A 20,910-nucleotide genomic window follows, 5' to 3' on the forward strand; every position below is an offset into this window, starting at 1 on the left:
ATATATATATTTTAATTAAATAGTTTTTTTTTATACTTATTTGTAATTTTAACATTACCAAATTGCCTATTAAAGTATCTAAATGTTAACAACAAGCTCACCTAGTGTGGGAATTATGTTAGAAACACAACTTTTCCTCAAATAAAACCATCATATGGAATAATGGAGACATTACTGATTGAAAAAGTCTATATTTAAGAAAAACTGGGGTTATAAAGGTTTACATGTAAGTTATCTCTTTGATGGTAATTGGTTGATGCCAATAGAGTGTAAAAATGTAACATACACTCATAATAACAAAAGTTACCCCCAAATTCAATGGATCCTTATGTGAGTTAAAAAATTATATTAAGTCTCGTAACTTAAAACACTAAAAACGTAATAAATCTGTAAAGCTGTATGGTGAAGTCTTTAAAGAAGAATAACTTGTTTCTTGTTCATAATTTTAAAGTAATGAAGTTCATTTATACCAACTTTTTTGTCTTCATTTTTATTTATTTGTTGACATTCTTATAGATTCTCTGTATACAATTATCTTGAGCACGTCTGCACTGTTTGTATATTTGAATGTTTTTCAATAAAGATTGAGGAAAAAAATTGTCATAAACATCCATTGAAGAAAAAGCTGCCTCCAATTGAAAACTTGTCAGTTTTAAGTTCTCATGATGGGTACAGATATTTCGATGTTAATATGAAAGTCACTGCACTGAAACATGTAAAAAAAAATCAGTTTAGTCTAACTTTGACATTTAAATTCAGCATACCCCCAATTTCATCCATATCAACGTGAATAAATCAGAAAACATTTCTAGTATTGATCATTTCAAGAAGAAAGTGTCTGGATTTGGTATAACAAGAAAACAAATACACCTTTTCCGTTGCAGCTTGATCATTTATTTTAGGTTTAGATTATGGAACAGCTGTGTGTGTCTGTCTGTGTGAGTGTGTTTATCCTTGGTTCATCAGAGTAGTATGTGAGCTCAATCCAATTAAACCATCTCATGTGGAGAGAGACCAAACTAAAAATTTTGGTACAGCAATCCTTAAAACCAAATAAAATGTCCATTGGATTCTTAATCCCACTCTTAAAAAACAAAACAAAAAGGAGATGTACTTTGCAAATTATAATTACGGGCTAACTCTGCTCTTTTCCAGGATATGAAATCATTCTGTAGTTTTTGTTTTTCTTCCCCAAACTCAGTAACACTGCATCCATCTCCATTCTAAAAACAAATGGCGTGGCCAGCCGACCGTGTGGTCAGCTGTGGGAGTACAGAAGGGGGGGCATGTAGCTACATTAGTGGCATAGCTGAGCTCTCAATATGAGAAAGCTGACACACTGGACTTGGTCTCTCGTTTCATATTGTTCATCATAAAAACTGATTCAGTCTTGTTTTCTTCATTGGACAAAATTTTATTCTCCTTCTTCACTCCTTGTTGTCGTTGTTCTTCTCTTTAGCATAGTTGTGTGTAAAGAGAGTAGCTGTTTGGGTCGGCTCTAGCAGCGTTTCTCCTCTGGTAACGAGTGGAAGAACTCCATGCAAGCTGCCACTGTTGCATTTAGTCCTTTTCTGGCACCAGCTTCAGCACTTTGCCAATGGCGATAGTTTTGCCTGGAGGAGTAGTGTATGAGGAGGGATGAAATTGTGATACAAGACTTATGTGATTGTCTTTATATCAGGACTACATGAAAAATAAGACAGTCACATTTATTACAGTATCTCTGCTGTAACATTTATATCTTTTGCTTCCTTATAAACCAGCTGTGAAAATTCTTTGAAGGGTCATTTAAAAATTACCCACACCCACAGTGACCTTACCTTCGTCTCGCAGCGTGAATCGTCCCATCTGAGGGAAGTCTTTGAAGGTCTCTAAGCAGATGACTCCTGCTGCCCGGAGCCTGGCGATACACACCTGGTCCTGCTTAACAAAGCGTGGTCGTGTTTTGCTTTTCTCCCCAGTTTTCTTGTCCACCAGGCAGATTAAGGCCTGCGGTCAGGATTTAAAGAGTTAAACCACGCTACACTACAAACTACAAATACACGTTTCAGCAACAGCTTGTAAAGTAGAGCAGGTAACTTACTGTGATTTGCACCTCTTCAATGCAGGTGTGGATGTGAAGGACTGCATTGTAACCGGGACAAATGATTGATTTGTGCTCAATGATGACGATCTGAAACGAAAGGAGCCATTGAGCAACATGAAGAAAAGAATTTTAAAATCAGAAGTCAGTCAGTTTTATTTGACTTATTCCTAAATACAGTATTCAAATAGTATCAATTTAATAATGTCTCTCCATATTTGCATATAGTGTGTATTCAAAAGTAAGTAAGTAAGTAACTGTCTGAGAACCATGTGCCAGTAAAACGTGTCTTTGATAAATGAGTTAGTAAATGCCAGGTGCCTCCAGAGACAGAATACTTCAGTGCCTCATTCTCCATCTTTGTTCCACCTGGGTTCTGTACACTTGCCCTAAACACTAGACAATAAATCAAATCACAATAATGCTCTGCAACAAACAGGCTGCTGACTGACTGACTGACTGACTGACTGACTGACTGCTACAGTGGCTGTGTATAAATGCCTGGCTTGGATTGCACAGCCATCTCGCCCACAAAGACCCTGCTTGGACACACCCTATCCCCAACCATTTAAAGCCGTTGCTATGCCAACCTGCAGCAGACAGCGGGTTGGAAGGAGATCAAATACAGGAGAAATGTTATCTGTTGGCATCAAATGGAATAAATAAGAACTAATGACTGTGAAACTCAGATGTATGATGAGAACACCAGCGTGATGGTGACTTTCGCTGTCCGGTTCTCACCTGTGCGTCAAAGGTGCGACCAGAGTGGCAGAGGTTGTCAGGGCTACAGAGGATAAAACCAGGCAGGATTTCTTCCTCCTCGATCCCCTTCAGCCTCAACTTCAGATTCTCCCCTGGACTTGCATCGTCTGTTTCCACATCATCGCTCAGCAAGCTCAGTACCTCCACTGTGTGCTGCAACACACACACACACACACACACACACACACACAAACACACACACACACACACACACACACACACACACACACACACACTATTGTGAATGTATGTTTTCAATAAACAAATAATAACAAACCGGGTGCATGGCTGGTGTTGTAAGTTAAACTGGATCCTTCGGATTACAGGATCTTCTTTGCGTCTAGGCTGCAGCACATTCAATGTAAGAATGAGGCCTTGAAGTTATTTCTAGTAATGGGTTTATTGGTCCCATGTGATAGACGCAGCAAAGTCATACAGAGGAGATCTCACCCTGTTTGGCATCATGACCAGCTGCTGGGCTTTACTAATGGATCCAGACTCCAGCTTCCCGAGAATGACCGTGCCCATATCCTGTAAACAGACACACACACACACATATACACACGTTTAAAAAGAAAATCAGAGCAGTTCAAATCAGCTATCCACTAACTTCTGATTGGCATTATTCACGTACACAGAGTAAATACAGGAGCAACAGGAGCAAATCCTTGCTTCAGTGTAAAAACTTATATTAGCTAGTCTTACATGTATACAGAGAATAGCATTACAGTTAGTAATGCTAATCCTAAGTAAATATTCTGATGGTATCATTGTGCTGAAAATGTACTGATGAACTTTGGGAAAGCAACTTTCATTGTTGCATCATCAGGCTATTGCTCAATGTGTTTTTGTCATCTGACTTTTAAACCAATCTGTGTTACATTTACCTAGTAACAGCTATTTGATTGGTTAAAAAAAGAAGAAGAAAACATTTCCTCATTTAAGCACCTTGGACCCATTGAGTATATTTACACTCCAGAACACATTCTAGCTCAGCTAAAGAAATCCTTTCACATTTTCAGAAATGGGAGATTTTGTTGACAGTTAGCTGAGAAAATCTTTGTCACTGTGAGACTACCAGGCAACCAGGAGAGGCTCAAGGAGGTCACTGTGCCCAGCTACGAAATAGCACATAACCCTTTAATTAAAAGCACAATGTGTCTTTTTAAATTTTGTTGTTTTTTTTGTATGGATTAATCAAATGAGATATAGCGAGTTAGTGGGTGAGCTTTAGAGGTGCTGGGAGGTGGATTTTATTACCTATGGACAGAGCCAGGCTAGCTGTTTCCCCCTGCTTGCAGTCTCTGTGCTAAGCTAACCAGCTGCGGGCTATGGCTTCATATTTAGAGTGGCATCAATCTTCTAATCAAATTCTTAAATAGGCTTTTCCCAAATTAACAAATAATCCCTTTAACAATGCAGTCAATAAAGCAATTAAGTATAATGGCAGTCAAAACATTGTTTGTATGCATCATAGAGATAAACTTTAAAATCATTCAATCAAGGATTTTACCTTTATTTTGAATTATTTCTACGTTATCATTCTCCTATTAGCTTTGTTCATTCAAAATGTTTTAGTGTTATTATGGTCATTACTGATTGACTTCCGCTGGCAGCGTAAATATAATATAATATACTGATAATGGCTGATTTCCAGTACCCAACAAAATAATCAGGGTAATTGTTTTGTTCACAGCTCTGTGGCCCTGCTGAAAGCTTGCTGTACAGTATGTCTTGGCAAGGCAGCCATTAGTATGCAGCACCCAGTTAACCGCACCATAATCCCCTTACATCAGGACAACACCAGTTGGGACTACTTAGTCATATAACTGCTACATAAGGCTCTTATGCAATCACAGCAAGGGGAGTATTTAAAGTGCATTCAGAAAGTATTCAGACTCCTTCACTTCCTCACTTTTTTTTTTTTGCAAATTTATCAAAGAGGAAAACCTGAAATATCACATTGACAGAAGTATTCAGACCCTTCATTCAGTATTTCCTGTTTTCTTGGATATGACATTATAAACTCTGCACAGCTCAGGATGGATTGGTCATTTTCAGGTCTCTCCAGAGATGTCCGACTGGGTTTGAGTCAGAACTCTGGCTGGGCCACTGAAGGAGATTCACAGTTTCCCCCAAGCTACTGCAGCGTTGTCTTGGCTGTGTGCTTGGGGTCAAAGGTGCTTTAAGTAGTGAGTAAAGAGTCTGAATACTAACATCAATGTGATAATTAATTTTTTTCCCTTCTAATAAACTTGCAAAAGTTTCTAAACTTCTGTTTTTGCTTTGACATTATGAGGTATTAAGTGTGGATTGATGAGGGGAAAATAAAACAATTTTAGCATAAGGGCTGCAGCGTAACAAAATGTGAAGAAAGTTAAGCGGTACGAATACTTGTATACATGTAGGGACAACTGAGAGATCTCCAAAATAACTCGATTCCACCAGTGCATACAGTATGTGTTGAACAGCTTCCAACTCCTAAACAGAGATGAATGCCAAGAAGCTGAATTATCTTTAAGAGAAATGACTATATAGAGGGTTGCAGTGTGTGTGTGTGTGTGTGTGTGTGTGTGTGTGTGTGTGTGTGTGTAAGCATGTTGATGTGCTCTTGGAAAACAATCCAAGAGGAAGGGAAATAACAAACTTGAGAGGGAGCAAAGAATATTTTGGCAAAGTAAACAAAAACCAGAAGAAATTTGACGCCCACTTATCTGCTGAGGACAGTGCGGTGCAGAAGACAAGCTGTCACAGATTGTTGTTTTCTCTCTGTTGAGAAAAGAGAATCAAAGCCCTCCAGCTTCTCACCTTGTACTTGTCTACGATAGGTAGTCTGACTGGTCCGTCGCTGGATCTGGTGAAGTTTGGCAAACTGTCCAGGTGGGAAATAAATGGCAAACCCCTGGTAAAATAAAAAGGAAAAAAAAAGATTGGCCATCACCAGAGTTATAAAAATTCCACTTGTGCACTTCCTGTCAAAAATGTCTTCACGAGTGCAGCCGCTGTGTCTTCTCATCTACGAAGGTTGATTTGTGACAGCACATGACTCTTATTTCAAGTGTACTGCGGCAGATGTTTTTTTTGATCAAACCACAGCTGAGTATAAAGTCTGAAGCAACAGAAAATGTTGCAGCCAGCATTTGGAAAAATCCAGACTCCACACAAACCAATGCATCGACTAAAACTAAAAAACCCTCATAAATAATAAAAAAACCTAACCACAGAAGACGGAGAGAACAAATCTGCTCAATACTTTTCTGTAAAACCAGTGAAGTTTAAAGACAGTCTTATTCATGAATTTACCACAATGTGCACGGCTTATCAAGTTTCTCTTCAATAAGTCCAATGAACTTGTTATGAGTGCATGTCGACAATCCTCACCCTGCACTCCTTAATTAAAATTGGTATAATAAAAACATCACTAAAATGTCTTTCATGAATGGTCATGTCTGAATTGCATCAGTCTTTCTGTTCTCTGAGCAAATGCCTTTCATTTTTGAAGACCCTCTTCATACTCGCTTGATTTAGCTTGAAAGCACAAAGCAAACTTCACAAGTCTATGACATGACGTGACCCTTCGTGCGTCTCATCATGTCCTGAAATTAAAAAAAGTAATTTAAAATTTAAAATAATAAGCAGAGAGCAGAGCGCTGATCTAGTTAAGCAAAAAGAGAAAATGCACATTTTTTATTTTCTTTGTTCAAGTGAATAATACATCAGTGTTTAACAAAGGTTCATTTAAGTTTAGCAATTTTGTGTCTCATATTATTATTAAATTGTTGCATTTTATGAGATACAATAAATAAAATCAACAACATTATATTTGCATTATATATATATATCTGCCACTGGCCGCCCTCTGCTCTCTAAATATCAGCACTGGCCATTGAAAAACCCAAATCTGTCGACTGCTGACTTACGTGTACCAGGGGCATTCAGGTACAGGGTCCTTGAGGTTGGCACCTGTGAGTCCGGAGCAAGGCATAAAGTGGATGTCCTTCTTGGGGTTGAAGCCCACCTTCTTCAGAAATGGCACCAGCTTCTCCTTGCACTCCTCATACCTGCGGGGAAGTCAACAAAAAGACGACATTAAAACAAATGAATAACATCACTGATGAAGTCACAGATAAACAATATCATCACTGATTTGCTATTATCTTTAAATTTGACTATTGTAGCGCCAAACGCAGGACGGCCACTGACACAGTTTTAAAGCAAACATAAATACAAAACTGTTTTTATCCGGACCCTGTTCACCTTTCTAGGCTCCAGTTGACAGTGGGGTCATCCATCTTGTTAATCAGGACAATGAGATGCTTAACTCCTGCTGTTTTAGCCAGCATGGCGTGTTCCCGTGTCTGTCCACCCTTCTCAAAACCGGTCTCAAACTCCCCCTTTCTGGCAGAAATCACCTGATACAAAACAATGAGGCAGGGCACAGGTAGTTCCTCCGTTTAGTGATAAACATTTAGGAGAAGCGATGTCTTCTTTAAATAAATCCTAAGAGTTTATTTATAAATCATACAATAAGAATGGTTTGACACACAAGAATCTCTATGTCAGTAGAGGATTTAATCTGTGTGTCTGAGGTTTAAGCCTAGTTAGCAGTTAGTTACGGTTGGCTCTGTGTCCATGTCCATCTCACCAGGACTGCCAGGTCAGCTTGTGACGCTCCACCAATCATGTTGGGGACAAAGCTCTTGTGTCCGGGGGCATCAAGGATGGTGAAATGTTTCTTCTCAGTCTCAAAGTAAGCTCTGCCAACCTCAACTGTCTTCCCCTTGTCTCTCTCCTCCTGGTTCGTGTCCAGAGCCCACGACAGGTACCTGTAACAACCGTCTTTATTTATTATGTTTTACAAAACTGTATTATGAGGACTTGAAATTTCTGTGCAGGTGTGGCAAACAAATTTATTTGAAATATGGTAGGTCAAATTTAGAGCTTCTGGAGCCGTTATCAACATGTTTAAAAAACTGTGTTGTGAAATTCCTTTACATTATTAAAGATGAACAAAATAAAACTTTATTTAAAAAAAAAAGAAAAAGGCATGTTGTTTTTAGACAAAAGAACATCAAACAAAAATGAAATCCAGCTGCATAAAAGGAAACACAGCAGTCACCAGTTGTTGTGGAGAACTATTAATTTAGAAACAACACAGGCCTTCCTCACCATGTCTCCCTGTTCTTTTCTTTCGCTTCTCTTTCATATTTTTCCAGGGTTCGCTTGTCCACCATTCCAGTTAAGTACCTAGCAAGAAGAACACATAAAAAAAAGTGAGATGTCCATGCAAGTGACGCTATATTCATTTTATCTGTGGCCTTAGAGCGAAACCGAAGCTTAAACTGAACAATAATGTTGTGCAAAAGGCGACTTGTTGCAGTGTAACTGACGCTTTTGTGAATGCTACAACTGTGAAAGATTATGCAATACAGAGCGCATAATATGGTTTTCTGCCAACAATAAGCTCTCAATTTTTGTTTTTAATTTTCTGGGTCTGAGTTCTAAACAGTGGGCTAATTTAATGGCACAAAATATCACATTTAAAAGAAATTCAAGTACTTAATTCAGCCCTTAGACATTCCTTATTCATTGTGGAGCCCCTAAACACTGTGATCGGGCCAACAAGACATAAAAAATGGATTACGCACATGATCTGTCCTCCGATAGTTGATTTTCCGGCATCTGGCACATAAAAACAAGAGAAAATCTTTTAAGATGAATCAGACTTTCTATAAGAGAGAAAATAGTATCCACACATACACACGAGACGCACCCACGTGACCGATGAAGACCACGTTCACGTGTTCTTTCTTGGGGGCGTCTGGCGGTGCCGGAGCCACTTTGGGTACAGGCATCTCCTCCTCTTCCTCCTCCATCATCTCCTCATCCTCCTTCCTCGCGGCTCCTTCCTCACATGCTCCTCCTTCCCCGAGTTCCTCCTGTCCTCCACCTCCTCCGCCTCCTCCGGGCTCCTCCTTCTGCTCCCACGTCTCTTCCTCTGTGGTCATGTCTGCCTCCGTGCCTCCGTTCTCCACCGGAGCTGGAACCATACACATTTACTACACCTACAGACCTGTTATTTCTCCGTAACGTCTGGACGCCACAGACGACTCGCAGCTTGGAGGGTGGAGGAACATAACATAGTTTTTGGCTGGAATGAAAACTTGCAGACAGACCATGAGTGAGTGTTGACTGATTCTACATCCTGGACTTTATTCAAGCCCAGTTTCTGCCAGTTTTATCTTTCTGCCACACTTAAATCATTTCAACACATTTGCACAAAAATTTGGAATGAGATCCTCTCATGCACATTTCAAACACGTACAGGAACAATTCCAACACAGAATTGCACTGAATAAAGTCGCCTCATTCATTTGCACCTCCTGCAGCATTATCATTCACATGCTTTATCTTAGAAATGATGTTTCTTTGTGTGTTATTATAGGTAATTATTGCTTATTATGCAGGTCTAGACATGTCATTTCACTCTATTGTAATTGTATCTTGGTTAGAGGGAGCGTTCTGCAGAGAATATTCGCTGCTATGCTCAAGAAAACTAATGTCTAACATTGTGATTTTTACAGTTTACAAGAAATAAACTGTCACTTAAAAATCAAATCTGTCAGATGAACAGAAATGTTTTTTATGTCTCAACAGCTGCTCATCCCTCTGTGGTTTCCAACCCAAAGGTCAACAGTTGATTGTGTCTTAGCATAGCTGCAAACATAATGACCGTGGTGTTTGATTTCCAGGTGCACCAACTACTTCCGCAGCTGTTCCTTGAGTCTACATATGTAGTATATGTCATATAATAGCACATGTTATAAAATTAATTTACCCTTACAAATAATCTAAAAAAAGCCACAAGGCTTCACTTCACTTCTCCTAGGCCTGTCCATAATGTTCTGCCGAGCAAATGACTACAACTCAAAAACAGTAACAAGAGCACACTGAAATCTGCTGAGCCTTGCAGGAGACGCATCTTCCCATGGCAACACACACAAATAAGCCTCCAATTTTCGTAACTAAGAAATTATGCAGCCCAGCAGTCATGTACAATGCCTATTTTCTTCTCATGCCTAGTCGTTTATAATCAGCCTGTGAGAAACTGCTACTGGCAACTCAAAAAGCCATTTATGCCTCGACTTTGTTACATGTTGTAATTATACATTTTCTTTTAGACACGTTCAGAAAAATTGGAAGGGGAGTGTAATGTAAAAAGGAAATCTTTTTTCTATGCTACATCTGATCATTTTGTTTTGCCGTCCTATGTGTCTCTCTCTGCTACAACTACAGTGCTCAGCCTCTCCGCTAAAAAACAAAAACACCACCAAATCTTTGTAAGCTGAGTAGAGGCGCACAGCATTCCAGGCCAGGCCAAAATTGTGAATGAACCCGACACAGGCAAATGACTGTATTTTTCTGCAGTAACCAAATACATTCAAATTGCTCTAACACACGGCAGGCCAGGGCCTTGGACATGCAGTTCTTGACACATATCACAGCATGTGCCAATGGTATGTCTATTTCGGGCATGGACAAGTGAGGTTGCATCATATTATACGTAGGCCCATGCACACGGGTTTACCTATGCCAGCAATCTAAATACGGTTCAGTAAGTTACAACACAAGTAGAGATTCAAAAGTGACATGCAAGCTTTCCTTGTCTGTATGAGGTTAGGTCTTAGATTTCAACTCTGGCTGCAGTTCAAATTTGCACACCTGAGCCTTGAACCACACTGTCATGTGGTAAAAATCTGCCTGACAGCCAGGTTTGTCATTTAATAACCTGGCCGTGCAGTGCCTGGAGTGCACTGTGGATGCATACCGGCTGTTTCTGCTACCTCCATGCTGGCAACTGGATCAGGGGCACCTTAGAGGAGAGAAAAACAAAGCATGTCAAAACTTTCATAAATATTTATTAGACAGGGGTGGACACGCTTTACGTTTTGTTGTGACTTGTTACTGCGTAATAAATAAGCCATTGCACTATTACAACACATGACTAGCACTCGAGGCGACTTGTTGATTAGTTAGTGGAAATGCGATAACTGTGGCACTGGCTGGACTCAGCACAGCGAGTTGCAGACAGGAAGGCTGACTTAGCTGGATTAGCAAGCAAGCTAGCAAGTTAAGCTAACTTCCAGCCAGCTGTCTGGCGTTAACCTACCGTCTGAAGCCGGCATTTCCGCAGCGCTGGTTTGAAGGAAGCTCGGTACAAACACCGGGGCGTTGACGTTGGGGACAAACGGCTTGGCGTTGACGTTGAGGGCGGCGAAGGCGGTAGGGAGCCCCGCCGCGGCAGCCGGGGCCTCGGCATCCTCCTCCAGCTCCCACGAATCCGGGGCTGTATCTCTCGGGTCCATCGCTCCTTTCTCCTGAGTTGACAAGCTTTCCACTGCCGAGAAAGGCGGATGATTTCTTCCGTTCCGTTAAAACGCGTTTAGTTGCTGGTGTTTTTTAGACTCTTAGCAGCACGTTTGGTGGAGTCCCCATTGCTTTGTTAAAGCCTTGCTCTAGCAAGCATATGGAGCCCGTAGCGGACGAGAAGTGTTCAGCCGCTGCACGTCCTGCAAACACCGCTAGAGGCCAGCACTGGACCTCTGCTGTAATCTCACAGTAACTACCTACCTTTACATTTTAGCTTGTATCTGCGGGTAGACTATTAAAAAATAACCTTAAAACTATTAAAAAAACATAACAAACTGTTTTCTTATTATTTTTGTTTATATTAACATTTCTGAAACACAGAAAATACAACAAAGCCTATAAATAGAATTAAAAAAAACCATAGCATCAAAGTACAAGATTGGCAATGTAACTGAAATATTATATAAAGTTATATAAATTATATTAAAATTCAATAAATAAATTCATTGCGAATACGTTACATAACTTTAAAGTGACGGCAACAGGGAAACTGTGCTAACACCTGTGTCTCCTCCCTCCTCTTTCACTCTTTGGCATCAGTAACTCCTCCAGCAGAGATGGCAAAAGTGGCCTCATTCTCAGGCATGTCGGGACTAGAGGAAAATCACAAAGAGATAAATAAGCAGAGCAGTCAACAAACCTGATTGAATTAAAATGAAAAAAAACATGATAGGCAAAAGACCTTCTATTTTGGTGTAGAAAATCACATGTCAATGACTACATGGCAACAGAAAGTAAAACTGTGGCTGCAGCTGACATTATATTTAAAAAAAAAAAAAAAAACAAGTATGTAAAAAGAATTAAGGGTTTAATTGCTTTGTTATTAATTTAAACAATAAATGATTGTGATTAACTGAATTGAAAAAAAATTATAATGATAAAATATTATCAAAACTATAAATTACAGCAATTAAAAAGAGTGACAAACCCAACCTTCCTTGAATTTAGACAAAACAATAATTTTCACAAACTAAAATTCCACTTAATCACCTGTCAAATATTTTGGCAATTCTCATCTCTCCACGTCCCTTCCTCAAACTGATCCGTGTGGTGGAGGCGTGAGCCAGGATGTGCCCACCAATTGGCTTCTTGGGATCAGCTTGAAACCTTACACAGGGAAGAAATAAAATCCTCTCATTAAATCTTCAAATAATGTTGCTCCAAATGTTATAGCATATTTGTAGGACAAAAACATGTTATTAAGAAGCTTATTTAGAAGAGATTGAGTGAATTTGCCATCTCTTACGTCATTCCTGCTCCAGGATCAGCGGTCATTTGGTTGGTGATGAACACGGCTACATTGTACTCTGAAGTAAACATAAATGAAAGCCATTGAGATATCTCATGCCTGGGTAGCATCCTAAAATAATTGTAATTATAGGGAACACTACTTTTATACTGTGACCACCTATATAAGATATAAGACCACCATGCATGCACCTTGCAGACATTCTCTTTATATATAGATGAGTGACTGGTGTTTGTGGTTTTTACATATATGCAGCACTCTCGTGGTTCAGACCTTCAGAGATCTTCTGCAGTCTGGAGAGCATCTGGGCCAGTTTCTGCTGCCGCTCAGCCAGCTCCCCCCGACCAGAGAAGTCTACTCTGAACAGAGCCATGATGGAGTCGATGATCTGGCAACAGGGAGGAGCAGACAAGAAGGCAGACTCAAAGGCTGAAAGCCGGGAAGGATTCCTTCTTTTAGAACTTATGCCTGATGTTTAACTCTTACATTTCCTTGAAAACGAAACAAAAATTGTTCAGTCTAAATCTCCAACATGTGGAGAGAATGACTCAGGCAGAGGAAGAAGTAAAAACCAAAGAAATGATGAGTATGTCACAACATGTTTGTAGAGTGTTTTTTTTAAACTCACCAACAGTTTGAACACTCCTCTCTCCTCATGGAATTTGGCTGCAACAAAGTCCAACAGCTCCATCTGGTGTTCACCTGTAGAGAGAGAGCAGACACAAGTTTAATGCAGAAAACCTTACCAGGAGATTAAGTGTGGCAATACACAACACAAGCAATGTGTTGTAGTCTAAATGTGTACTGTGTGTTCGCACTGGTGTAGGCCCGGGCGTATAGCACATTGTCCAGCACAGCATCGTGGTCCACATTAAACCGGTCAGCGATGTCTCTCAGTCTGTCTGGACGACTCAAACCAGGCAGTTACAGGTCAAGGATAATGTCAGATAGAGTAACAGATTTAAAAACAGAGTAGTGAGAGTACAGGTGCATTCTGATACGTACTAAAGAAATATCTCTCATTAACACGTTTTTCTAAAGTCGTTCTCACCGGACCCAGAAATATATATTCATAAATAATGTATTGGTTTGTCTAAGATCAAGTTAATTTGCAGTTAAAGCCTCATGCACAATGCACCTATATTGTGGTATGGTTGTTCCCATTATTGTGAGGATACAAGGTGTTCTCTGTGTCAATGAAAATGACTTTCCCGCCTGCGTAGCCGTCCTCGCCTGGCAGCTGAGCAGCAACTGGAAAAAGACACCACAGAGTCTGTTTAATGCAATTTATTTGATTTGTACAGTACTGTTTTATAAACCACTTTGGAGCAGACATCTTAAAAAACGGCTTCTTACTCACCACAAAGTGTGTGAGACAGCTGGGTTTTTCCTGTACGGAACTCTGTAACATGAAACAAAGTAGGGAGTTAAGAGCTAAATACTGCAAACTGAGTGATATTATATCAGTGTAATCATACAAAATATATTTAATTATAAAAAGACAACTTCTCACCTCCAAATGCTTCGGTGATTGCCATACTCTCGACACCTCCACCCAAAAGTTTACTGCAAAGATAAAAGAGATATGTTGTAACAGGTGTGCTATGATTTAGGATTATTTACACACATTCACAATAAGAAACTAACTAATTTTTATCCACCCAGCCAAATCTCAATGTTTGCTGATCGCTTCACTATTCAACTCGCAAATAGATGTTACAGTAAAACTGAACTAAAACTGAAAACATCATTAGTAACGTAAACATCCTCGCAAATTGAGGTATTCATTGTTAATTTCACTTTGCTAAAGACATGTAGCAGATTAAGAAAATTCAGTTATCTATAATGCGGCCTGTCAGACCACAATGAGATATGTTCAAGATATATCATAATATTAAAACAGCTAAAATCCCATATCTCCCATCTCGTACATACACACACAATACAAACTGCTGTATGATGTTGAGTAGTGTTAATCCTACAGTCTACATGTTGAAAAAAAATCTTAACTCAAATTCCTGGCTCCCAGTCGTGATGTGGAACACCTGCTTCCTCTTCGCACTGTACTCAAAGGCCGTCTGGAAACCAACGTTCTATAGTTTAAAGAGAATTACGTGACATATTAAATGTTCTGTAGGGTATTTCTCTGCTAGTCCAGTCCTAGGCCAGAACGAGTAAGTAGTACACATTGAAGAATTCACAGAGGAAAGTTCCATTTTACCAGCATTTTCCCTGCAGCTTCTTTGATTTTTTCCACTTTCGCTTCTGACAGGCCCTTGATGTTGCACAGAGCCTTGCGCGTAGTCATCTGGATCCCCTTCACAGTGCAGATACCCACTGACTTCAGCTTTTTGATGTCTGCCACATTCTGTGGTCACAGGCAGGGAAGGAAAGAGAGATGCTCACATTGAGTGTATTAATATCCTACTTATGATTGGGTTTTTGCAGAATGCTGGTTATGTTTTGCACATGTAAACAGATAATCCTGGTTTCAGAAACCTTAATACGTCCTTTTCCAGGTTTTGAGAAATCTGGATATACTACCTGGATTTCTCTGAAAGAAACCGGGATACTATGGCATGTAAACACCTTATCCAGGTTTCTGAACCATCTCATAGTGGCTGAGATGTGAGAAATCAAGACACACCTGCAGGCAGACAATCATAAACCTGGATACTGTTATGATCATCAATACAGGGATACGAATGACCAGGTTTTTCATGTTCCATGTAAACACCATATCCCAAAAGTAATAAAAGAATGAAAATCACTGCATCAGTCTAACCGTTTTTTTCCCTAAAGCACATTAGCGCCCAGACTGTGTGCCTCTCTCTCTCCCTTCTCCTTCGCTATCTCCTTCCTGTTACTCTCTGCTGGTCCTCCCGCCTCCAGAGCTGTATAGTCCGGATCTGCAACTGCAAACCACCTACTGCCCTCATGATCCTGTTTAACACCTGCAGCTTAACCTGCTAAAATTTACTATAATTAATAATACTTATTATTAATGTTATTAGCTTTCATTATTACTTTTATCAATAGGAACACTACAGTTGCCATTACATTACTATTACTGCCGCTATCACTGTTATTAATATTGCTATCATTGCATGTTCTTGTTCTTTTCCTCTGCGCTCTTTCTTATCTCCTGCTTGCACGCTCTATCTCTCGCTCCCTCTCTCTCTCTCTCTATCTCTCCCAACCCGACCAGTCGAGGCAAATGACCACCCACACAGTCCGGTTCTGCTCGAGGTTTCTGCCTCTTAAAAGGAAGTTTTTCCTCGCCCCTGTTGCCTAGTGCTGCTCTTGGTGGGAATTGTTGGGTCTCTGTAAATAATATTATAAAGAGAAGTTCTAGACCTGCTCTATTTGGAAAGCGCCTTCAGATAACTTATGTTGTGAATTGGTGCTATACAAATAAAAATTGACTTGACTTAATCAAAGAGAGGATAAGACTCAAAATCAGGATACTAATGTACACGTAAACACACTCACTGACAGGTGATTTTTGATCTGATGAGTATGTTTCAGGCCTGCTGTTTACTCACAATCCCATGTTTCTGTAGGAGGTCAATGTCTTGGAAGAAGGACTCCTGTTCAGAGAAAAAAGAAATTTAAGTGACTTAGCTGCTGAGGAGTAAACCTGATTAATGAAGACAAGACTACAGCTTTTACTTGACAGAGTGGTTATAGTGTAACTTACTTGTACATTATTTTTTTTTTTTTTAATATTGGGCTGTGACACCATTTCTTTACAGTGTTCATATATGGACTGGATTTCAGCTATTTTTAGACAACACTAACAGCAACTTCTTTAAACGTTTTATAGCTGTGGAAAGCCATTGTTAGATAGCAAATATGAGTTAAATTTAAAAAAGAAAAAACAAACAAACAAGAAAAAAAGATTAGCTAGCTATAGCTCACCTCATCATCATGGAAGCCAGTATCATCTTCAACAACCTGATCTCCTGCAGATTTCATTTTCAGTGTAGTATGGGTCAAAGGCTGAAGATAAAATGTATTATTATATTCAGTTACTGTCAATTAGCAAGGATATTTAGCCAAGGTCATCACAATTAGCTAACCTTTTTAAGCTAGTTAAATTAGCTGCTAGCACGTAGTTCTGTTGCCTTTCAACAGCTCACAAAATAAATTAAACTGTCTTTATTGAAGTTTACAAATTAACTTGTTCGTTCATGTGAACTAGTACACAGCGATAACATTAAGTTACTGGCAGAAGAAAGAATACCCTTTTAAGTTAAAAAAGCTAGCAGCTCTTTTGTTCTTGAAGTGACTTTCTTGCCGCAACTGGCGGGAATTTCTGACTCTAGACGTGTTCAAGTGCAACCGGAAATTAGAAGTTTGCAAGTTGAATGAACATACACGTAGGCTATCTAACCCATATGATTTTACCCACTTGTTAATACTTGGTACTTTGAACCAGGGGCGGTACTTGGTGACCTTAAGGAATACATACAACTCCATAAAGTGATTTATAGCAAGTTTGACTTTTCAAAAAAATACCAATTAGTTTCTGCTTTAAGCCAAAGGCAACATGTTACCGGTACAAACTCCAGGTGAAAAATAGCAGTGAAGGCAACATTGGACACTGGCATTTAAAATAACGTCAACAGATATTATGTATTTTCTATTTTTCTTATGTATTATATAATTTTTGGGGCCAGGCATAATTGTATAAACCACACAATAACAACTTTAACATCATTAGTACAGTAACAGGCCTTTTCACCACAGACATGTTGACACTTCAGCCAGGAAAAGCAAAGGTGTAAGAAACATGAATTAATGCTGCATTACATTTAGGTGCTGGGCTCCAGCTCTCAGGTAATCATAATCATTGACATTATTAGTTGCACCTGTGCTTTTCTTGCTATCATAAGTCAACTTGTCTGTTGAATAACTTCATATCTAAGCAAACACACAACCAACATGCTGAAAGAAAAACATTAGGGCTATTCATTTGATTTGGTGTTTTAATTACCACAGTCATGTTGAAGACAAAATAGAGACAGCGGTTTGCTTACTGAACAGAGGTAACAGACTGAAAATTGTCAGGTGGATGGCAGCAGAGAAAAGAACATAACATTCTCTATCTCTGGTTAATATTGAGACTTTTGGCATTAAACCTTTATCAACCACATTTGAGGTTGACTGTCTCAACTGACAAAATAATTTTGTATTTCACGTACTGTAGACAGGAAAGAACACAACAATCTTTGAATTATTGAATGTCATGACATCTGGTGTTGTTGCATTATACAATCCATTGATGAAGTCCAGAGAAATATGATAAACCATTAACCATTAACAGTGACTAGTTTCAAATGAGAGGCATTGCACTTTGACATAAATACATAGCACAACGGTGAATTGTGACAAATGAACAGTCATAACCGCACCACATAGAAAAAAAGCATCATTTAGCACGTAGAATTTCAAAAGGCCATTCTGTAGACCACATTCCTGTCAAATAATACTGTCTACAATATGCTCCACTTGTCACCACTCATCACACCTGACTGTCAGATATATTATTAAACCCAATTCTCCACGTACAAGTGGAACCAGTAAGCACATGATAATGGACAGAACTGCCAACAAGAGTCTATTAACATTCTTCAGACTGTGAACACCGAGACATACAATTGGTAACCTTTAGATTTTTTTTTCTTTCAGTTTATCCACCTGTACCTGCTTTCTTCTACAGAACACATTATTTATGCTGATATAAGTGTTTATTTAAAATAGAAAAAGAAAGTGGGAGCAGTGCTCCTGGAAAATCAGTCTCTGCAAGATGTTGGAGTAAGGAGAGACAGTGAGGGAGAAGTGGTAGACACGCTTCACATCTTCCTCCTCTGATCCCATCAGCCAACCCGTTACTTGGATTGAGCCTAATTTTGCGCCGTTCGTACACAGCTTTGCTTTTTTTTTTTTTTTTTTTTTTTTTTTTTTTTAAATTACTGCAGTTCTTCTCTTCTCCATGGTCTCTCTGTCTCTCCTTGTGAGCGACTCCGCTGTATCGCTAGCAGCAGATCTCAGGCTCATGTCGGCCCTTCCTGTCCCTCACATCTTGCCGGGTGCAGGAGGCATCATGCCCGGCATCCCACCAGACATTCCAGTGTTGGGCCCCAATAGGATCTGGAAAGAAAAGAGGTTGTTGACTTGACATATGCGGTGTATTTTTCATTATAATTCACAATTTCTGTTCATACTTCTCAGTACTTGCTTCCCAAAACCTGTTGTTGTTTCACCAAATAAATCAGAGTGCAATCACACTTCTGATGAAGTACATCACAGTTCACCTGGAATGCCTCATGACTTTCTCTCTGCTATTTCTTTACACTCATGCAAATTAACACTCACCTGTCTCTGCTGCTGTAACTGCTGCTGCTCCAGCTGTAGCCTTTCTGTCTCAAACACCACAGGCAGCACCAGGATCATGAAGGAGGTAGTACCCACCCAGAGCGCAGAGCGGGAAAAACTGAAACAAGTTAACAAACTCATTAGCTTCAGCTGTGTTAGGATATGTCACTCCCTGGTGTGAACATAGTGATTTCCATTTCTTTCTTTATTTTAATATTGCTGTTAGTGAGATTAAATCTAAGGACTTGCAGTTCATCTCTTGATCACCTAAGATACCCTGAAAGCCTACATAAATTAATGCACTGGTAAGGTAGGAGGAAAGCGCTTGGGAGACATACCTGTAAAACTTCTTGATCAGTGAGACGGAGCACTGTGCAGACACCTCAGCAGCTGTCCTTACTGTATCAGGAAACATCTCTGTCAGGCCCCACAACCTCTCCATCAGTGTCTCATCCAACTGAGGGAGGCAAATACAAACAACAGACACGAAGCTTTACTACAAAAAGACTGAAAGGAGAAAATCAAGCAATGTCTTTCATGAATAAGAACAAATAAACTCAAATTCATTTATCAACTTGCTAAATAAAGTTTGTCTATCCTGGTTTGCTGCAGGTTGATTTGACTTGTGTTATCATACATCTTATTTTACTTTACTGCCATACAATTCAAGATAATAACATATTAATGAAATAAACTGTTAGTTATATGGAGCAATACTTATAGCTGCTTAACAACTTTGTATGCTTGCAACAGACCACCTTCTCAGACAGGGGTTGTAAAAGCCAGAAGAGACACCTCAGGTAGCTAGCTAGTTAGCCACATTAGCTAGCCGTGTTATCCAAGAAAACGACAAACTAGACACAAGAGAGTGCAACTCTAGTTTTAATCTGATTTTCATTCACATTTGCGAAGTAGCTCTAAATGTCTAGATACTTACATCTTCATCTTCATCGTCGTCAATCTCGTCCTCGGGGGGCCGGGTAACCACCGGGCCCGCAGCGGGGGAAAGCTCCTCGATTGTGGCCATGTCTCCTGCTAGCCCGCTGCTCTCTGTCGGGTTGGATCAGCTGCGTGCGCGGCGAATAAGTCGCTAGAAAAAGGCGACAGACAGAGTTTAGTGTGTTTCTGATTACTTCCAGTCGGCTTTCAATGAAGCTAATGCCGAGAGACGTGCATCCGGCTAACGACAGTCTGAGGTCACAGGCAGAAAACGTGATGCTTGTCAGGTCGGATGACGGGAAAGGGCAGGGGTCAGTTTGTACTTCCCCAAAAATAAAATGCGCCCCCTGTAGTAGGGACGGTCTAATAGCAGTCTACGGTGTCAAAAATAATGATATTAACTGGCTAAAATACTAATGTAATATATGTACGTTTTACCTAGAATTGAGTCCATGGCGTCCGTAATAGTTATTAAAAGATAAATAAATTAACATTTTGCTGACCATAGATTCGAACAGCTCTTTTAAAGTTAAAGTTATACTGCATTCTTTTAAAAGTGACTTGTATAGAGCACTAATTAATCACAACAGTGTGAATATACATTATTATATCATTAATTAAGCATCGGTAAAACACCTGTGTATTGTTAGAACACTAAATTGGCATTGTTGGATCACTAATACATAGTTAATACACTTATGAAGGACCAAAACATTGCCAGTAGACCTAAATAAGCAAAGTACATAAACTTTGTGAAGGTTATTACCTTTCAGCTATATTGTTATATATTATATTTATTATTTATTTGACAAAATTGTCCACTGTTTTGCCACCAAAGGGAGCTGGGTGACAGCCGAGAAATATACCAAAAACAAAAATATATATATAATAAATAATAAAAAAAAATAAATAAAAAAAATGTTCCCCTATGGATCAATGTCAAGTCCATTCAAATACAGTTTGCCAACAGTGAAATAGATTCTGCTATAATTTTTATTTTTTACCAAGTATGACACTAGTGTAAACTGTGAGTGTGTCTTTGTATGGGGTGTGAGGGTTTTAGCTT

General features: G+C 39.4%; 3 protein-coding genes and 1 long non-coding RNA gene across 5 annotated transcripts; 1 reads left to right on the top strand and 3 right to left on the bottom strand.

Moving 5' to 3' along the window:
* Nucleotides 1-871: 871 nt before the first annotated feature.
* gspt1 (G1 to S phase transition 1) lies at nucleotides 872-11,373 on the bottom strand. Its single transcript, XM_056365767.1, has 14 exons — nucleotides 11,016-11,373; nucleotides 10,674-10,718; nucleotides 8,619-8,885; nucleotides 8,494-8,527; nucleotides 8,015-8,092; nucleotides 7,491-7,671; nucleotides 7,103-7,257; nucleotides 6,766-6,906; nucleotides 5,654-5,747; nucleotides 3,296-3,376; nucleotides 2,825-2,998; nucleotides 2,084-2,173; nucleotides 1,821-1,989; nucleotides 872-1,613 (listed from the first exon to the last, which is right to left on the bottom strand). The coding sequence occupies exons 1-14, from the start codon at nucleotides 11,209-11,211 to the stop codon at nucleotides 1,561-1,563; spliced, it is 1,758 nt and encodes a 585-aa protein (XP_056221742.1). The 5' UTR covers nucleotides 11,212-11,373; the 3' UTR covers nucleotides 872-1,560.
* Nucleotides 11,323-13,121, top strand: LOC130162179 (uncharacterized). The gene is made up of 2 exons (XR_008826247.1): nucleotides 11,323-11,464; nucleotides 12,780-13,121. It is a non-coding gene; the product is annotated as an uncharacterized LOC130162179 (long non-coding RNA).
* Nucleotides 11,471-17,355, bottom strand: dmc1 (DNA meiotic recombinase 1). Of its 2 annotated transcripts, none has more exons than XM_056365768.1 (14): nucleotides 16,607-17,355; nucleotides 16,446-16,526; nucleotides 16,070-16,114; nucleotides 14,746-14,892; nucleotides 14,535-14,617; nucleotides 14,038-14,090; nucleotides 13,885-13,926; nucleotides 13,703-13,775; nucleotides 13,343-13,434; nucleotides 13,153-13,226; nucleotides 12,798-12,912; nucleotides 12,522-12,582; nucleotides 12,266-12,382; nucleotides 11,471-11,868 (listed from the first exon to the last, which is right to left on the bottom strand). In XM_056365768.1, the coding sequence occupies exons 2-14, from the start codon at nucleotides 16,500-16,502 to the stop codon at nucleotides 11,799-11,801; spliced, it is 1,029 nt and encodes a 342-aa protein (XP_056221743.1). In that variant the 5' UTR covers nucleotides 16,503-16,526; nucleotides 16,607-17,355; the 3' UTR covers nucleotides 11,471-11,798. The 2 variants fall into 2 exon arrangements, with proteins under 2 accessions (XP_056221743.1, XP_056221744.1); XM_056365769.1 differs by having other exon boundaries at nucleotides 16,771-16,816.
* A 146-nt stretch (nucleotides 17,356-17,501) lies between these two features.
* On the bottom strand, nucleotides 17,502-20,136 carry tomm22 (translocase of outer mitochondrial membrane 22 homolog (yeast)). Its single transcript, XM_056365770.1, has 4 exons — nucleotides 19,843-20,136; nucleotides 19,244-19,362; nucleotides 18,906-19,023; nucleotides 17,502-18,680 (listed from the first exon to the last, which is right to left on the bottom strand). Exons 1-4 carry the CDS (start codon nucleotides 19,930-19,932, stop codon nucleotides 18,606-18,608), a joined length of 402 nt encoding a protein of 133 aa, XP_056221745.1. The 5' UTR covers nucleotides 19,933-20,136; the 3' UTR covers nucleotides 17,502-18,605.
* Between the last annotated feature and the right edge of the window lie 774 nt (nucleotides 20,137-20,910).

The sequence above is a fragment of the Seriola aureovittata genome, chromosome 21, assembly GCF_021018895.1.
Source record: "Seriola aureovittata isolate HTS-2021-v1 ecotype China chromosome 21, ASM2101889v1, whole genome shotgun sequence".
Classification (NCBI taxonomy): domain Eukaryota; kingdom Metazoa; phylum Chordata; class Actinopteri; order Carangiformes; family Carangidae; genus Seriola; species Seriola aureovittata.